We start from the raw sequence: 18,755 nt of genomic DNA, 5'->3' as shown, positions 1-18,755 counted from the left end.
ACGAATTATAACCAGAACATAAGATATATACGGTAATGACAAGGACAACTTATATGTATATAGCTTAAGAAATAGAATATTGAGATATAAATTTTTATGTATTACTATGCAACAATTCTATTATTCTCCTGCACCCATTTGATTCTGTACCTCCTCCCCCTTTTTTTGTTCATATTCCCCTCTTTTTTATTAACTTAATAAATAATATAAAAAAGAAAAAGAAAAGAAAATATAGAATAGAAAATATAGAATGTAGAAGACAGAATATAGAATGCAAAATATGGAAGCTGGAAGGGACCTTGGAGGTCATCTAGTCCAACCCCCTGTTCAGGCAGGAAAGCCTATACCATTTAAGACAAATTATAGGCAATCTTTTCTTTAAAACTCCCCCTCCTCTTGTATGTATGTGTGCATGCATGTGTTTGTGTGTGTGTGTACTTGTTATTCTGGATAGTGTGCCTTAAAGGTAGAAAACATTGGAAGAAGACTTGATAGATCTAAAACAAATAGAGATCTAGGTAAAGATAGTCGTCGAATTAGTTGGGAACATTCACAACTTCTGGAGGCAAATCATTCCACTGCTTAATCGTACTGTCAGGAAATTTCTTCTTTAGTTCTAGGTTGATCATTCTTTGAAAATAAATGTCCCTGTTGTTTTATCAAGCTATATTTCCCCACTCTTGTTACGTATATTGTGAGTAAAATGTATGTATATATATATATATATATATATATATATATATATATACGGTATATATATATATATATATATATATATATATATATGTTTTCGTAGATTTTCACGGGTACAGGTATGACGGTCTTGGTATATTCGGGTTTCTTCCCGTGTAGGATTTGGAAATTTCTGGCGATGTTTCGATGAGGTCTCACTCATCATCTTCAGGCTGGTGTTTCTGTCCTTTTTCTCAGGCGAAGACTGCGAGACCTGAGCTGCATTCCTTCTATAAATACTGGTGTAACAAACCATACTCTGTAACAAACCACACCCATGTAAGGGTGTTCCTCCTTATATAGGATACAGCCAATCAGGTTGCTGCACAATTAGCAAACCCATGATACTGAAAACGGCTTACATCAGCCTCTCCCATGATTACAAACCAGTTTATTTGAATTGTGATATTACCTTCAGAAATTAACTTATTCTTACATAATCACGCCATTGATTAAACATTTTGCAAGGTGATCTCAAACGTTTTGTGTATCTTTATGGTTAAGAATGTCTACTGAAGATGGTAGCACAAAAGACAAAACATATAAAAATGTCTATAGAAGGGGGGAAACCCCCCAACCAACCCAAATCCAAACTAAATCTTGACCCTTTCGCAATCTAACTAGAAGTTTTTAAAAAGGGCCTCCAGTCAAGTTTACACAAATATAATCCAAGGGATAGACATAATTTTGTCATTATCCTCTGGGCTTTCTCTTCCTCTCCCCCCCCCCACCTCCATTTCATAGTCTAATTTACAGACTTTTGATGTCGACACCCATCCAAGTACTAACCAGGATTGGTCCTGCTTAGCTTCTAAAGAGAGGAGCTAATATTTGCTCAAAGGTGAACTTTGAATAAGGAAGAGGGTTAAGGATTAATGCACTATTTCACACAATTCAGCATTATATTGTTGACTAGTGCAATAAAGTGCCCATTATTCACCAGTTTTTTATTTGGATGCTTTTCTTCTTAATGAAAGTATTTTCTTCCTAACTCAACACTATTGGCTGTGTACATCTAAATCTGCTCCAACCCCATAACTTTTAAAACTTTTCTCATTTAAATGGCCTGAAGCTATAATGTTGGGAGATTTGAAAAAAAAATATACACATGAAAGATATCAAATATGCATTAATCAGAAAAAAGAATAATATGCAGGCTTACAAGATAACAAATTGTGTAGCTTTTAAAGTTTATAATCCTTATATATCTTAAAAAATATTTTTAAAAAAGAGGCTGAAAATTTTCAGCTTGTTTTTCATTTTAAGGCGTGCATTAAAAAGCTGGTGGAAGTAATCATGTAAATTTTTAGCATACTGTAAAACACTTCCAAATATACAATATTTGATTCTGGTTGATAATTAGAAATTATATTTGAAATGGGGGATTCGGGATATATAACTTGTTTTTGCACATTTGAATAAGATAAAGGAAAGGAAAAGGGAAGGAAAGAAATGCTATTTTTATCTTGTAAAGATATAACTTGGTTAACATGCCACAAAACCCCTTAAAGGAACATACACAAGGGCTAATAACCCCCCCCCCCAAAGAGTGTATTAGATTTCATCTGAAGAATTAAGAGAGGATGGGAAAAATAACCTGATGCGTTTTTCATAGAATTAATTTCCATTTAAGGAAATTTTGAGATTTAGGGTCCGACTGCCTGGGCATTAGGCTGCAAATTCTTTGCCAACTGCAGTTCTCCCCTTAAGACGCCATGGTTATTAAGAGGAAACATGGGTGCAAATTTTATTTCCTTCGATTTAGCGAAAAGTGGCATCAACAAATCCGCATTCCGAAGCAAACCCGGAACAGAGAAAGTTTAAAAAACAAAACGAAACGTAGAAGATTGATGGCAGAAAAAGACCTCATAGTCCATCTAGTCTGCTCTTATACTATCTCCTGTATTTTATCTTAGAATGGATATATGTTAATCCCAGGCATGTTTAAATTCAGTTACTCTGGGTTTATCAACCACGTCTGCTGGAAGTTTGTTCCAAGCATCTACTACTCTTAGTAGCATCCCAAAACAACGGGAGAAAAGTGCAACGGGTGAAATATTTTCTTGTTTCGGAGCTTTAAAAAAAATCAAGAAAAAATAAAAACCACCCCAGGAAAAAATATATATATTTTTTTTCTAAATCTCTTTTTAAGATTTGAAATAGGGGCCCCAAATCTCGTTTGGAAAAACTTCCGCCCTGGTGAAGCCCGAAAAAATAAACCATAAAAGAAACCGAGACTTTCTTCCCCTCCTTCAAACGGGGCCAATGGCACAAATTGGGGGGGGGGGGGGGGGGGAGAAACGTCTTGAATTTCGATTATTTATCGCTTCTAATAGAGAGAGAACAAGGCAGAGAGGAGGCGTGAAACAAGGCGGAAAATCCGAAACGCCAACAAAACCCCGACAAACTGACCTCGAGACTTTTTCTTCTCCCCAAGGGGGCTTGCAAAGAATCAAACATCTACAACAAATCCACAAACCACGATAAGTCGCATCAAAAGGACTGGGCTTCACACACACAAAGTAACTCTCAACCCTCCTTTTTATTAGCTGGCCCTGCCCCGTTTCGGAGATTCCTCGTCGGAGTTAAAAACACACACACACACCAAAACTCGCGTGTTTTCTCCATGGTGTGAACAGAACGCCTAGCGCTGCGCGTGGATTTTTCCCAGGATCTCAAGTTGATGGATGACCCGGGAGGGCAAAACTTGTAGGGGGTGCGTGGAAGTGGCGAGCTAGCCCACCAGATTTTCCTTTATAATGATTTAGGAACTTCGAAAAGTCATTTTCTCCCTCCATAAATTACTTTTTTTTTAAAAAGAGAGAGAAAACCACATCGGAGCGCGCATAAATCTGCTCCCTTCGTTGAAACGCAAACCTCACTCCTCACACAGTCAGTATAAAAAACGGATAATCGGGGTTGAAGCAAATAAAACACTCATTTACTGCTTTCATTTTTTAACCCCACGGGATAAAAAAATAATAATAGTAATCGGATTTTCTCGCATCTCGAAATGCGCTTTTAAAAAAAAGCCCATTTCCAGCCATGGCGCTGCTGTAAACTTGGCTGCAAGTCTTAAAACCGGAGAGAAAAAGAGAAATTCGGCGTAGGAATCGGGGGCCGTTTCCCTGCTTTTTTTTCAATGGGAAAAAAGCCCAGGGAATTTTTATCTGGAATAAATGATAGGGCTAAGAATAGGTTGGCAGAAGGACCAAATTTTAAAAGGGCTGGGCCCCTTTTAAAAGTTATTTTTTCCTGTACCTATTTTAATTCTGCTCAGAATCAAATGTAGTTCTTTAAATGCACAGCTCACTCAACATGTCATAAGTCTTCCCCAAGTATACAGGCTTATATATTTTCAATTTTATTAAAGAACAACAACAACAACAACAAATTCGGCTTTGACTAAAATTGGGAACACTCAAAATATCCAAAACGTTTGGAAGAATTATTTTCAATGTACAGGCTTACTTTAAAAAAAAAAAGTTTGAACACTGGCATCAGAATAGGAGATTAAGTCCTACTGGTCTTCATGTAGAATAGAATAGAATTCTTTATTGGCCAAGTGTGATTGGACACACAAGGAATTTGTCTTGGTGCACATTCTGTGTTTAATCAGCTCTCTCTCTCCTATGAATTTTCCTACAGGTTGAAAATTATTTCAATTTTTCCAAAGGATTGAAGTAGAAGGAGTCTTATAACCAAGGGATGAAAATTTAACTCTTGGTGGGAAGATGTACAAACCTATAGTTACAAACTTTACAAAGCCCTGGTGTTTTTGTTGATGGCTCTCAGAATTCCCCAGCCAGCATGCCTGGCTGGGGCACTCTAGTTAAAGTCCACACATCTTCAAGGTTGAGAAAACACTGCCTTAGAGTAAAGTGCTGCTCCCCCTTTGATGGCAATGACAGAATGAAAGAACATGGAGGGTGTGAGAAGGGAATTATGTTCCATTTGGGTATGTTAAGTTTTAAGGAAAAGAAAGAGTGCAGAGAAGAGCAACAAAGAGGATTAGGGGACTAGAGGCTAAAACATATAATAATAATAATAATAATAATAATAATAATAATAATAATAATAATAATAATAATAATAATAATAATAATAATAATAATAATAATAATAATAATAATAATTATTATTATTATTATTATTATTATTATTATTATTATTATTATTATTATTATTATTATTATTTATTGGATATGAAGAACGGTTGCAGGAACTGGACATGGCTAGTTTAATGAAAAGAAGAACCAGGGGAGACATGATAGCAGTTTTCCAATATCTCAGGGGTTGCCCACAAAGAAGAGGGAATCAAGCTATTTTCCAAAGCACCTTGAGGATAGAACAAGAAGCAATAGGTGGAAACTAAACAAGGAGAGAAGAAATTTCCTTGACAGTACAATTAATTGGCTGAATGACTTGCCTCCAGAAGTTGTGAATGCTTCAATACTGGAAGTTTTAAAGAAGAGATTGGATAACCATTTGTATGGAGTGGTGTAGGGTTTCCTGACTAAGCAGGGGGTTGGACTAGAAGACCTCCAAGGTCCCTTCCAACTCTGTTGTTGTTGTTATCATCAACAATACAACAGAGCAAACGAGATCACTATGCTGGATTTCGTATTTCATCACCAGTCGGGAACTTCCCAAGCACCAGGATGTAGCAACCCCAGTAAAGTGGCCTTTTGCAGTTGACAGATGGAGATTTTGTCAATTCTGATGGTTTTCAAATGTCTGCTGAGATCATTTTGGCACTATGCCCAGCTTGCCAAGGACCATTGGGACCACTTTCACTGGCATTATTGTCATTGCCATTGATGTCAGAGGTGAGCAGCATAAAAGTCCAATTTTTTTTAAAAAATATTATCATTATCATTATTATTATTATTATTATTATTATTATTATTATTATTATTATTATTATTATTATTATTATTATTATTATTATTATTATTATTGAAAACTCAAGAGTTTTCAATAATAATAATAATAATAATAATAATAATAATAATAATAATAATAATAATCCAACACTTGACAATTCCATGGGCCAAGTTTTCTGATCCTGCACTGTTTTTAAATTTTTCTCTGTTCTGGCTGATGTCAAGCTTTGATAGTCACCATGTTTCTTGACTTCTCCAGCACCACAGTTGAAATGAGTCAATTTTCTTTCTGTTTTGCTTTTTTTAAGGTCCATACAGTATAGCAGTGTTTCCCAAGCTTGGCAACTTGAAGATATCTGGACTTCCCCAGCCAGCATTTGCTGGCTGGGGAATTCTGGGAGTTGAAGTCCAGATATTTTCAAGTTGCCAAGCTTGGGAAACACTGCAGTATAGTACATTTATAATATTTAAAAGATAATATTTTAAAGAACAATTAATTGGAGGAATGACTTGCCTCCAGAAGTTGTGAATGCTCCAACACTGGACATTTTTAAAGAAGCAATTGGCCAACCATGTCTGCTTGGAAAGGGGGTTGGACTAGAGGACCTCCAAGGTCCCTTCCTACTCTGTCTTTCCTTTAACTCTCAGGAGTTAAATCTTTTCCCCAAGGCCTACATTTGGCTGGTCTGAATGTTATCTCAATTAACACTTGGGCTGCCTTTTTTGACAGGCCCTGCAAGGAGGGGAAGGGGAGGAGGGAGAAAGGAGGGAGGAAGGAGCTCCAAAGGCATTTTATGCTGATGAGGTATGCGTGCCAATGTGTGTGCACACACCATGCCCAGGTCAAATCTCAAAGTCACAAACTCCAAAGTACATTTGGCAACAGGTGAAGCATGTTCAAGTCAATGCATGTCAAGGTTCCATTCTAGCCAGATGGCAGGTTATTTTTCGGCATCTGCCCAACATGAAGCCTGAACTAAGGATACTAATGAAACTTAGATCCTTCTTTAAAAGGACTGAACCCTGGAAACAAGAGCTTTCACCATTCTACATTTCCTTGCCGAAGGCGCTTCCTACACAAACTAATTAATGGGTACTTGGGTCTTCCTTTGGAATTCATCCTTTAAGAGCTCTTTAAAAATACTCTCCTATAATGACTCTGTCTCTCTCTGCAAAGAAGTTTCCATCCCACACTTAAAGACCTTTCAGCCTTTTGAGTCTATCTTTGGTCATCCCATCAGAGTATGCTGTGTCTATGGAGATTCTCAATCTAGGTCACCGTTACTTTTACAATTTATTTTTGTTTGCAAAAGGCAAGGGAACTTTTTTTTTCTTTTCAAAGAAATTTCTTGGATGAAATGTGAAATATTTTAGTAGTCGTAGTAGTAGTAGTAGTAGTAGTAGTAGTAGTAATAGTAATAGTAATAGTAATATAATTAACATAAGAACATAGAACATAAGAACATAAGAATAGCCACTTTAGTAGTAGTAGTAGTAGTAGTAGTAGTAGTAATAATAATAATAATAATAATAATAATAATAATAATAATAATAATAATAATATTAACATAAGAACATAGAACATAAGAATAGCCATGCTGAATCAGGCCCATCGAGTCCAGCATTCTGTGTCATACAGTGGCCCACCAATTGTCCATGGGGATCTTGAGCAGAAAGAGAAGGCAAAACCCTCCCTTTCCCTTGACCCCCAACAAATGGGACCCAAGGGAATCCCGCCTGCCCCAACCATCATAGAGGCAGCACATGGACATCCGATACAGTTGGCATCCATGAATCTGTCTTATTAATTATTATTAATAACAATAACAACAACAGTGTTGGAATAATAACAATAACAACAACAATATAAAAAATAACCAAGAAAGACCAGCTGCCTTTTCGAAAAACACCTTTGGGGCAACCATGGCTTGGATGCTGGAGAATCTCCATAGATATTATTAAGGAAGTTCTTGCTGGATTTGAGAAGGGTCTCCACCAATTGGAGAAGCTTTTTGGATGAAAAGCAAAATGTTTTCAAAGGGGGAAACAAACAAGAAAGTCCAGTTGTTTTTTTGGGGGGAAAAGCATTTCTGCAACACCAAAGTTACTTAGGGTAAAAAAAATTAAAAATAAAATAAAATAAAATCCTAAAAAAGAAAATCCTAAAGGACATAGAATCAAATGTAGTTGATCCATACTTAAGAAGTACTTGGATACATCAACAACCAGATTCCCATATTTGCTTAAATAAATAATACTGTATTTGCTTTGGGGGAACTTTCTTCTCTGTTAAATTTCTGGCTGCTTAGCACAATCTACAAATGAGACTTGCCTGTAAGTATTTTTTCTACTTAAGCTCTTACTTTTAAGCCAGGGATCCCCCAACTTTAAAGACTTTCGGAACTATGCTGCCTGGAGAATTCTGGGAGTTGGAAGTCCACAAGTCTTTAAAAGTTGCCAAGTTTAAAGACTTCTGTTTTAAGCAAATGTTTTGTTAACATTCAAGGTCATCCAGTCATTAATGTATAGAGTCATTTTCACATTAAGATCCAACAGAATTTTAACTGCTAAATATGTATCCCAGCATACAAATCATGTTAGAACATATAACTGGTTTTTACAGTTTCTAGTTGTTATATTTTTATTCTTCAAGCAGCATTTGGGAAAAGATCTTAGGACATAAGTTTCTGGGGCAGTTATGATGATATATTAAAATTATTGGCAGCCCATTTTATCAGAGTAACTAGATTTTAATTTGTGCCCCCTCCCCAAGACTCTGCATCTTCTAACTAACATGTTATAACTCATCCCCTTGTAATGCCACTGTTCACACAACAGATCTGAAACCATTACTAAATAAAGCACAAACCTGGGAAACACACCTTTGTTAAATTAAATTAAGTGCCTGAGAAGATTCCATAATATAAGTCAAAAGCCAATCATCAAAATGCTTTTCCACAAGTAATAGATAAGCCTTTGATTCTATATAACAAGGAATTCAACCAATCAGAATAAGAGCTGGAAGGGATCTTGGAGGTCTTCTAATCCAGTGTTTCCCAACCTTGGCAACTTGAAGATATTTGGACTTCAACTCCTAGAATTCCCCAGCCAGCGAATGCTGGCTGGGGAATTCTGGGAGTTGAAGTCCAGATATTTTCAAGTTGCCAAGGTTGAGAAACACTGTTCTAGTCCATCCCGTGCTCAAACAGGAGCAGGAAACCCTACATCACTTAGCCATCAATAGATTTGTTCTCTAAGAGCAATACAATGGTACACAATTGTTTCCACAATTTTTTCCCCCCCAAGGAAACCTTTAGGAAAACCATGATGAAACCCTCATAAAACCATGATAACCTAGCCCAACATGGATTTCTACATGCAATGCAGATGTTGCATTAAATTAAATCTTAAAAACAAAATTCACACCTTCCTCAGAAATACCCAAAATGAACACAATATAATATACAGAACTATAGAAAACAAAACACACAATTCCACACGCTAGATACAAATACTTAATATTAGGTCGCTTGATAGTGGCAGTCAACAATATGTTTGACAAAATATGTCTTTTATATAACAAAAGACATATGTATATGGTGAAAGAAAATATTCATTGATGATAAGCAAATAACTATCTATATGCATATATCGAACACCACTGAAACGGAATGCTTTATATGTTCTTATAAGCAGTGGTGGGCTACGAGACAGAACGCTAAATTACGCTCGCCGCCACGACTCATAAATTCTTTGTGGGACCAGTGCAATTTTTCTGCTGCACCTGTGGAGGTAGCAAAATTGTGCTCATGTTTCAGCGAGGTTTTACCTGTGGTTCCGTGTGCGATTTTGCTACCTCCACAGGAGCAGCAGAAAAATCGCACTGGTCCCACAAGAACTTATGAGCCTCGACGGCGAGTGCAATTTAGCGTTGTGGCTAATAAAGATTATTTTTTAAAAATAAATTAAATATATGTTTATCCTAGGAATGTTAGCCATGAAACCTGGCTGTGTGACTTTGGGTGACTTTAGCCCAGCCCAACTCGCAGGGTTCTAGTTGTGGGGAAAATAGGAGGAAGGTCTTTTGAATATTTATTATTATTTATTATTATTTATTTATTACTTAGATTTGTATGCCGCCCCTCTCCGAAGACTCGGGGCGGCTCACAACACGTGGAAACAAATCATAAATATATCCGCTGTTTGTAAAAAAAATAACAAAGTTGGGTTAAATCAATACATCTATAAATGCTACATACCGTATGTGGCTCTCTGGCCCATCAAGGGTCCTTGTCGTGCCTGGAGGCTATGGAAGACAGTGTTCTCCAAAGGGTTGACAGACCAAGTGGGGGTCATCTCCCCAGGACAGTTCACATAAGCACCGGGATACGGGCTGGAGTAGGATCCATTGACCGAACGCACCAGAGTGTTCCCATACTGGTCACGCCCTCCGGCGCCCAGCAATAGTGGGCTTTGGTAGCCCCCGTCTCGACCGGCCGTGCTCCCACCAGGGGGGCTGTGGGTGTAGGAAAAATTGGGGGGTGGGTGAGGGCTGCCGGCGTTGAAGTGGGTAGCCTCAGCAGCGGCTGGTTGCCCCCATCCGGAGTGGCTGGTCAGAGGATGGTGGGCTTGGTGGGTGGGATCGCAGCTTTGCAGGTGGTACGGCAAGCTCTGGAGCATGGAGGAAACTCGACTGGTGGGAACGTAAACGGCCGGGCTTGCTGGGGTGTGCAGGAAATTGCTGGAATCATGGGGGTAGGCTGACTGGCCAGGATTTGGAGCAAGCGCCAAGCTTTGATACATCGTATATCCTTCAAAGCACAGTTCGCGTAGTCAAAAAGCAGCAACGATGGCGGGGCGGGAGTCCCACAAAGACAAGCAAGCAACTTGGATGGAAAGGACCCAAAACAGGAGAACTTCTGGGCTGTTAGCAAATCAAAGGAGTTTTTCAAGCACCTGAAAAGGGAGAAAGAAAAAGAAATAAAGATCACGGTTAAAACACCTCGACCTACTTAGCTTCTTGGAGATCCTTCTTCTGGAAGGTGGATTAGAAAGGAGCTCATGAGATCTTTTAAGTTTTAGAAGTGTCAGCTTTTAGAAACCTAAAGGAATTGGTGGGTTGGCACAAAAGTTTCTGGTGATAAAGCTGCTCACATCTACATTCCATCCTTTTTTTTATGGAAACCAGGGTGATTAAAGCTGAAAGTTACCTGTTTAAAAGGTAAGTCAGTTCCTGATCATCTCCCTCAGGGAGATGTTGATTCCACACTTTCCAACAGGAAAGTATCTATCTATCTATCTATCTATCTATCTATCTATCTATCTATCTATCTATCCATCCATCCATGTATCATCTATCTATCCGTCCTCAGCCATCTTCCCATCCTATCTATCTATCTATCTATCTATCTATCTATCTATCTATCTATCTATCTATCTATCTATCTATCTATCTATCTATCTTATCTATCTATCTATCTATCTATCTATCTATCTATCTATCTATCTATCTATCTATCTATCTATCTATCTATCTATCTGCAGATGGGAATCGCTCTTGATGGCAAAGAGTGCTGCAGAGAAGTCAGGGATGAGGATCAGGGATGAGAAAGGGTTAGAAGGGGGAAAAAAATTTCAGAATAAAAAAAAATAAATGGTCAACTTCTTTTGCCTTTAAGAAGGTAGATAAGGAGACTCTCCGGGAAGAAGTAGCTAGAAGCAAGCCATCTTCCTTATCTCTGAAAGGCCATTTTTCTTCATTTTTCTTTCCTGAATTTGTTGACCCCTTCTGTTGCATCTGAGGAAGTGAGCTGCTTCTTTTAAATCTTATGTCGATCAGTTGGAAAACCCAGGTTGGTCTAATGCTGTGATGGTGAGCCTATGGGAGGGCACACGAGACTTTTCTGTTTCAGCTCCAGTGTGCATGCGTGCGCTGACCAGCTGATTTTTGGCCTTGAGAAAGGCCATTTAATCCTCCAGGCCCTTCAGGGAAGCTTCCCTTGAAGACCTGGAGGCAAAGAAAAAAAATAAAATAAAAAAAATCCCCCAACAGAAAAACTGGAAGTTTATTTATTTATTTATTTATTTATTTATTTATTTATTTATTGGATTTGTATATCGCCCCTCTCCGCAGACTCGGGGCGGCTAACAACAATGGTAAAGACAATATGTAACAATCCAATTTAATAAAACAACTAAAACCCCTAATTATAAAAAAACCAAACATACACACAAGCATACCATGCATAACTTGTAATGGCCTAGGGGAAGAAATATCTTAACTCCCCCATGCCTGGCAACAAAGGTGGGTCTTGAGGAGTTTGCAAAAGACAAGGAGGGTGGGGGTCATTCTAATCTCTGGGGGGGAGTTGATTCCAGAGGGCTGGGGCCACCACAGAGAAGGCTCTTCCCCTGGGCCTCACCAAACGACATTGTTTGGTCGACGGGACCCGGAGAAGGCCAACTCTGTGTGACCTTATCGGCCGCTGGGATTCATGTGGTAGAAGGTGGTTCCAGATGTATTCTGTTCAGAAAATGCACTTCTGGTGCATCTCTATCTATTTTATTTTATCTATCTATCTATCTATCTATCTATCTATCTATCTATCTATCTATCTATCTATCTATCTATCTACCTACCATCTATCTATCTAATATAGTATAGGATAGTAGTTTATATAAATATAACATAGAAAGTAATGATAAAAAAAGACAATAGGACAGGGAGGGTTGTCCTAAAAATGCGAGTTCCGGGTGTATTTATAAATGAAGATGCAAAAGCCATTGCAATCCCCAGAATATTTCAAACTATATACATACATATGTTTTTTCTGCTGCAAGATCAAATCCCAGTGAGGGTATGGCTAGCTGATGAGACCACAATAAGGCCGAAATAGTCTCCCTTCATTTTCAAATTCAGCAAAAATATGTTTTAAACACCCACACCCTCTCACACATATATAATGAAGTTTAACTTTACTAACTTTAACACAATAAGAGAGTTGGAAGGGACCTTGGAGGTCTTCTAGTCCAGCCTTCTGCTCAGGCAGGAAAAACTATACCATATCAGACAACTAATTAGGAGGCTGGAGACTAAACAATATGAAGAACAGTTGCAGGAATTGGCTATGTTCATATCTAGTGAAAAGGACTAGGAGAGACATGACAGCAGTGTTTCAATATCTGTGGGGCTGTCATAAAGTAGAGGGGTGTCAACCTATTTACCAAAGCACCAGAAAGCAAAACAAGAACCAAGGGATGGAAATTAATCAAGGAGAGAAACAACCTAGAACTAAGAAGAAATTTCCTAATGCCGAGGACAATGGACCAATGGAAACAGCTTGCCTTCAGAAGTTGTGGATGAACCATCATTAGAGCTGGGAGATGGGACAGCCATTTTCTTCTGAAAGGTTATGGGATCTTCTGCTCATGCAGGGGGTTGGACTAGATGACCTCCAAGGTCCCTTCCAACTCTTGTGATTTCATGTTTACAGGAGCAGCTCTGGCACAGCTGGTTAAGACACCAACTAGAGGGGAGAATATTCTAGATTTAGTTTTTACGAATGGGAATTGGGTTTCAGATGTCAAGGTGGGAGAAAATTTAGGTTGCAGTGACCATCTATGTTTGTGGTTTGATGTAAAAACTCATTGTGAGCAATCCTATAATGCAACCAAAGTATTGGATTTCAGAAAAACAAATTTTAATGCAATGGGAGAATATTTAGATAATGAATTAAAGGGGAGGGATAAAATGGCAGGAGCGAGCATCCAGTGGACTGTATTAAAAAAGGCCATCTTAAAAGCCACTGGACTGTATGTAAGACAAATAACTAAAGGTAAAAGGAAGAAGAAACCGCTATGGTTTAGCAATGATGTAAGGGCTATAGTCAATGAAAAAAAGGCTGCCTGTAGGAGGTATAAAGAGTCTGGAAGTATAGCTGATAGGGAGGTATATAAAATGAGACAGAAGGAGGCGAAACAGATAATATATGCTGCTAAAGCCTCAAAAGAGGAAGAAATTGCCAAATCTGTAAAGAAGGGGGATAAAACCTTCTTCAGATATATTAATGATAAGAAGAAAAAACTGCGGCATCACGAAGCTTAGTACCGGGAATAATACATGCATTAATGGGAATAAGGAGATCGCTGACCATTTCAATAGCTACTTCTGTTCAGTTTTCTCAAAAGACACCTTACAAAATAATACTATAGAGGGATACAGCATTGCTTCCAGCTGTACGGATTCAGCTCCAGTGATCTTAGAAGCCGATGTCTTAGAAGAACTTGAACGATTAAAGATAAATAAGGCAATGGGTCCAGATGGCATCCACCCCAGAGTTCTTAAAGAACTCAGATCTGTCATTACTACCCCCCTGACTGATTTGTTTAACCAATCCTTGTTAACAGGAGAAGTTCCTGAGGATTGGAGAATGGCCAGTGTTGTGCCTATTCACAAGAAGGGCAGTAGAGAAGAAGCTGGTAACTACAGGCCAGTTAGCTTGACATCAGTTGTAGTTAAAATGATGGAGACTCTACTCAAAAAGAGCACCTGAAAAACAATAACTTATTGGACCCAAATCAGCATGGCTTTACTGAAGGCAAATCATGTCAGACTAATCTCATTGATTTCTTTGACTATGTCACAAAGGTGTTGGATGAAGGTGGTGCCGTGGATATTGCCTACCTGGACTTCAGCAAAGCCTTTGATACGGTTCCACATAAAGAGCTGATAGATAAATTAGTGAAGATTGGACTTAATCCCTGGATAGTTCAATGGATTTGCAGCTGGCTGAAGCGTAGACATCAGAGAGTTATTGTTAATGGCGAGTATTCTGAGCAGAGTCAGGTTACAAGCGGTGTGCCACAAGGGTCTGTTCTGGGTCCTATTCTTTTTAATATATTTGTGAGTGACATAGGTGAAGGTTTGGTAGGGAAGGTTTGCCTATTTGCCGATGACTCTAAAGTGTGCAAAAGGGTTGATATTCCTGGAGGCGTCTGTAATATGGTAAATGATTTAGCTTTACTAGATAAATGGTCTAAGCAATGGAAACTGCAGTTTAATGTTTCCAAATGTAAAATAATGCACTTGGGGAAAAGGAATCCTCAATCTGAGTATTGTATTGGCAGTTCTGTGTTGGCAAATACAAAAGGATTTAGGGGTAGTGATTTCTGACAGTCTCAAAATGGGTGAACAGTGCAGTCAGGCGGTAGGGAAAGCAAGTAGGATGCTTGGCTGCATAGCTAGAGGTATAACAAGCAGGAAGAGGGAGATTATGATCCCACTATATAGAATGCTGGTGAGACCACATTTGGAATACTGTGTTCAGTTCTGGAGACCTCACCTACAAAAAGATATTGACAAAATTGAACGGGTCCAAAGACGGGCTACAAGAATGGTGGAAGGTCTTAAGCATAAAACGTATCAGGAAAGACTTAATGAACTCAATCTGTATAGTCTGGAGGACAGAAGGAAAAGGGGGGACATGATCGAAACATTTAAATATATTAAAGGGTTAAATAAGGTCCAGGAGGGAAGTGTTTTTAATAGGAAAGTGAACACAAGGACAAGGGGACACAATCTGAAGTTAGTTGGGGGAAAGATCAAAAGCAACATGAGAAAATATTATTTTACTGAAAGAGTAGTAGATCCTTGGAACAAACTTCCAGCAGACGTGGTAGATAAATCCACAGTAACTGAATTTAAACATGCCTGGGATAAACATATATCCATCCTAAGATAAAATACAGAAAATAGTATAAGGGCAGACTAGATGGACCATGAGGTCTTTTTCTGCCGTCAGACTTCTATGTTTCTATGTTTCTATGTTTCTAAAATGGCTGTCCAAATCTCTTCTTCAAAACTCCCAGTGGTTGGAGCATTCACAACTTCTGGAGGCTTTGGGTGGAAGTTCAGGTTGGGCAGCTGAGAGAATAAAAACCAGGCCCTTAAAAATCTTCTCCCAAAACCAGAAATTGTGCCAGATTTAATTTTCAACCTTATGCTTCAAATGGCAACTTGGACCAACACAAGAATTCTGCAGAAGGATGAAAGGGCATTTTTCTACCTTTAACCTGCTAAATCCAGATGGGGAGGCCTTTCTTTGCTAATCAGTAGCTTTTGTGTAAGTGCCTTATGACAGTAAGAAGGCAAAAGAAACTAGAAAGGTTGTCCTTGCTAAACAGAGCTTGGAAATGAATTATTCACCTGAAAGTGAGTAGCCCAATATTCTTCAAGAGGTATCAGAATTGCAGAAAACTTTTTTTTACTGCAGAACTGCAGAAAGAAGTATCAACAATAGAGACCTTCAAATGTCTAGGTTCTATCATATCTCAAGACTTAAAATGCACACCCAACATCAAAAAATGTCATCAAAAAAGCAAAACAAAAATGTTCTTTTGCACCCAACTCAGAAAGCTCAAACTGTCCAAGGAGCTGTTAATACAGTTCTACAGAGGAATTATTGAGTCTGTCTTCTCCACCTCTATAACTGTCTGGTTCAGTTCTTCAACCCACCAAGACAAAACACAGACGTCAGAGGATAATCATAACTGCAGAAAAAACTATTCCTGCCAACCTGCCTTCCACTGAGGACCTGTATACTGTATGAATCAAAAAGAGGGCTGTGAAAATATTTTCAGAACCCACCCTCATTTCTGGACATCAATTGTTTCCACTCCTATCCTCAAAAATGACATTATAGAGAATTGCACACCAAGAAAATTAGACACAAGAACAGTTTTTTTTTCTCCTGAACTCCATCACTCTGCTAAAGAAATAATTCCCTCACCACTGTCAAACTATTTACAAAGTCTGGATTACTATTAATCTTCTCATCCTTCCCATCCCCCATCTCCTCTCACTAATGATTTGTATGACTTGTAAGGTCATACAGATACAAGTAGATACAAAGATACAAGTGCTTGTATCCTCACAATTTTTATTGACTGGTTCCTAATATGATTTGATTGTTTATTTGTACAGTACCTGGATGGGTTCACTGAGAGCATCTGCACCAAAGACAAATTCCTTGTGTGTTCAATCTCACTTGGCCACTAAAAAATTCTATTCTATTTTATTCTAAAGGTTACGGTGGACCTGGGTTGCTATGAAAGCTAAAAGGCATTGATTGAGGTCAACTGGATAAACTGCTGATTATATTATTATTATTATTATTATTATTATTATTATTATTATTAATTGGATTTGTATGCCGCCCCTCTCCGCAGACTCGGGGTGGCTCACAGTATACAAAACACAATTGGATCCAATTAATATAAATAGTTAGTCTAAAACATTATAAAAATTAAATATCAAAAATAATTCACTCAAATACAAACCAAGCATTACTAAGTATTCAGTGGTCAGAGGTTGGGATTTAAGCCTGGCGGCATAAATAAGTTTTTAAGTTCTTATGAAAGGCAAGGAGGATTAGGGCAGTATGAATGTCTGGAGGGAGCTGATTCTAGAGAGCCGGGGGCCCCCACAGAGAAGGCTCTTCCCCTAGGCCCCGCCAAGCGACATTGTCTAGTTGACGGGACCTGGAGAAGGCCAACTCTGTGAGACTTAACTGGATGCTGGGATTCATGCGGCATTTCTCTACTCACTTATTACTACAACTACTACCGGGTTACTACATGGGTAGACTCTTAAAAAGTGCAACTTCTGAAAAACAGGTTGTGTTTGTGGGGTTCCAGTATTTTTTAAGATGCTTACAAAAGCCTGCTGTGATGATTTAACAATGGCATTTTAGATCATCTTAATCTCAAAAAATCATTTATTAACCTTAATCTTAAATTAATACAGGTAGTCCTTAATTTACAACCACGGAACTAACCAAGTCCAAAATTTCTGTCGCTTAAGTGAATTTTGACCCATTTTGCGACTTCTCTGGCCACCTTGGTTAAGTGAATCCCTGCAACTGTTAAATTAGTAACCTTGTCATTAAGTGAATCTGATTTCCCCATTGACTTTGCTTCCAAGGTCGCAACAGGGATGTGACCCTTGGCCACTGTGACTGTGTCATAAGTATATAGAGAGCAATCATGGGCTTCCCTAGGTATGCCCATGTTACACCAACACTCCGCAGTCTGCATTGGTTGCCGATCAGTTTCCGGTCACAATTCAAAGTGTTGGTTATGACCTATAAAGCCCTTCATGGCACCAGACCAGACTATCTCCAGGACCGTCTTCTGCCGCACGAATCCCAGCAACCAGTTAGGTCCCACAGAGTTGGCCTTCTCTGGGTCCCATCGACTAAATAATGTCGTCTGGCGGGACCCAAGGGAAGAGCCTTCTCTGTGGTGGCCCCGGCCCTCTGGAACCAGCTCCCCCCAGAGATCAGAATTGCCCCCACCCTCCTCGCCTTTTGTAAGCTCCTTAAAACCCACCTCTGTCGTCAGACATGGGGGAATTGAGATATTCCTTTCCCCCCAGGCCTATACAATTTATGCATGGTATGTTTGTGTGTATGTTTGGTTTTTAATAAGGGTTTTTAGTTATTTTAAATATTAGATTTGTCATATGCTTTTTTATTGTTGTTATAAGCCGCCCTGAGTCTACGGAGAGGGGCAGCAAACAAATCTAATAAGGAAATAAATAATAAAGAAAGAAAATATAAGACAGTTGCCCGAGTGTTTGAATTTGGATCATGTGGATTATGTGAATGCTGTAAGGGTCAAGGGTGAAAAATGGTCAAAAGCCACCTTTTTCTGACACTATTGTTAAGTCCAAAAGGTCACTAAATGAACTGTTGTAAGTCGAAGACTGCCTGTAGTAGCTTAAGGCACCTTTCCTTCTGTCTTCTGGATAGGCTGCAATTACAAATTCCCAGCCAGCAGGGATTAGCTGAAAGTCAAAGGTCAGCATATGAATCTGGATGCTAATTGGAAAAAAAGTTGCATTAAACACATGGGTATAATCACAGGAACCTCTGAAGAGCATTCAGAAACTGCAAATTGTGCTGAACACAGCCGCAGGAGCAGTCATGGGCTTGCCTAGATATACCCATGTCTCTCCAACATTCCACAGACTGCATTGGTTTCTGGACGCAATTCAAAGTGTTGGTTATGACCTATAAAGCCCTACATAGCATTGGATCAGAATAATTACGGGACCACCTTTTGCTGCATGAATCCCAG

At 38.7% G+C, this 18,755-nt stretch overlaps 1 protein-coding gene across 2 annotated transcripts in view; it reads right to left on the bottom strand.

Moving 5' to 3' along the window:
* GATA5 (GATA binding protein 5) overlaps positions 1–18,755 on the bottom strand; it is a 62,449-nt gene that overhangs the window by 32,761 nt on the left and 10,933 nt on the right. For both annotated transcript variants that reach the window (XM_070744465.1, XM_070744466.1), the window contains exon 2: positions 9,878–10,574. In XM_070744465.1, the coding sequence (XP_070600566.1) occupies positions 9,878–10,421 (544 nt within the window). In that variant the 5' untranslated portion in view covers positions 10,422–10,574. The remainder of the gene's footprint in view (positions 1–9,877; positions 10,575–18,755) is intronic.

This window comes from Erythrolamprus reginae, chromosome 3 (genome assembly GCF_031021105.1).
Source record: "Erythrolamprus reginae isolate rEryReg1 chromosome 3, rEryReg1.hap1, whole genome shotgun sequence".
NCBI classification, from domain to species: Eukaryota; Metazoa; Chordata; class Lepidosauria; order Squamata; family Dipsadidae; genus Erythrolamprus; species Erythrolamprus reginae.
This window is presented reverse-complemented; position numbering and strand designations above follow the sequence as displayed.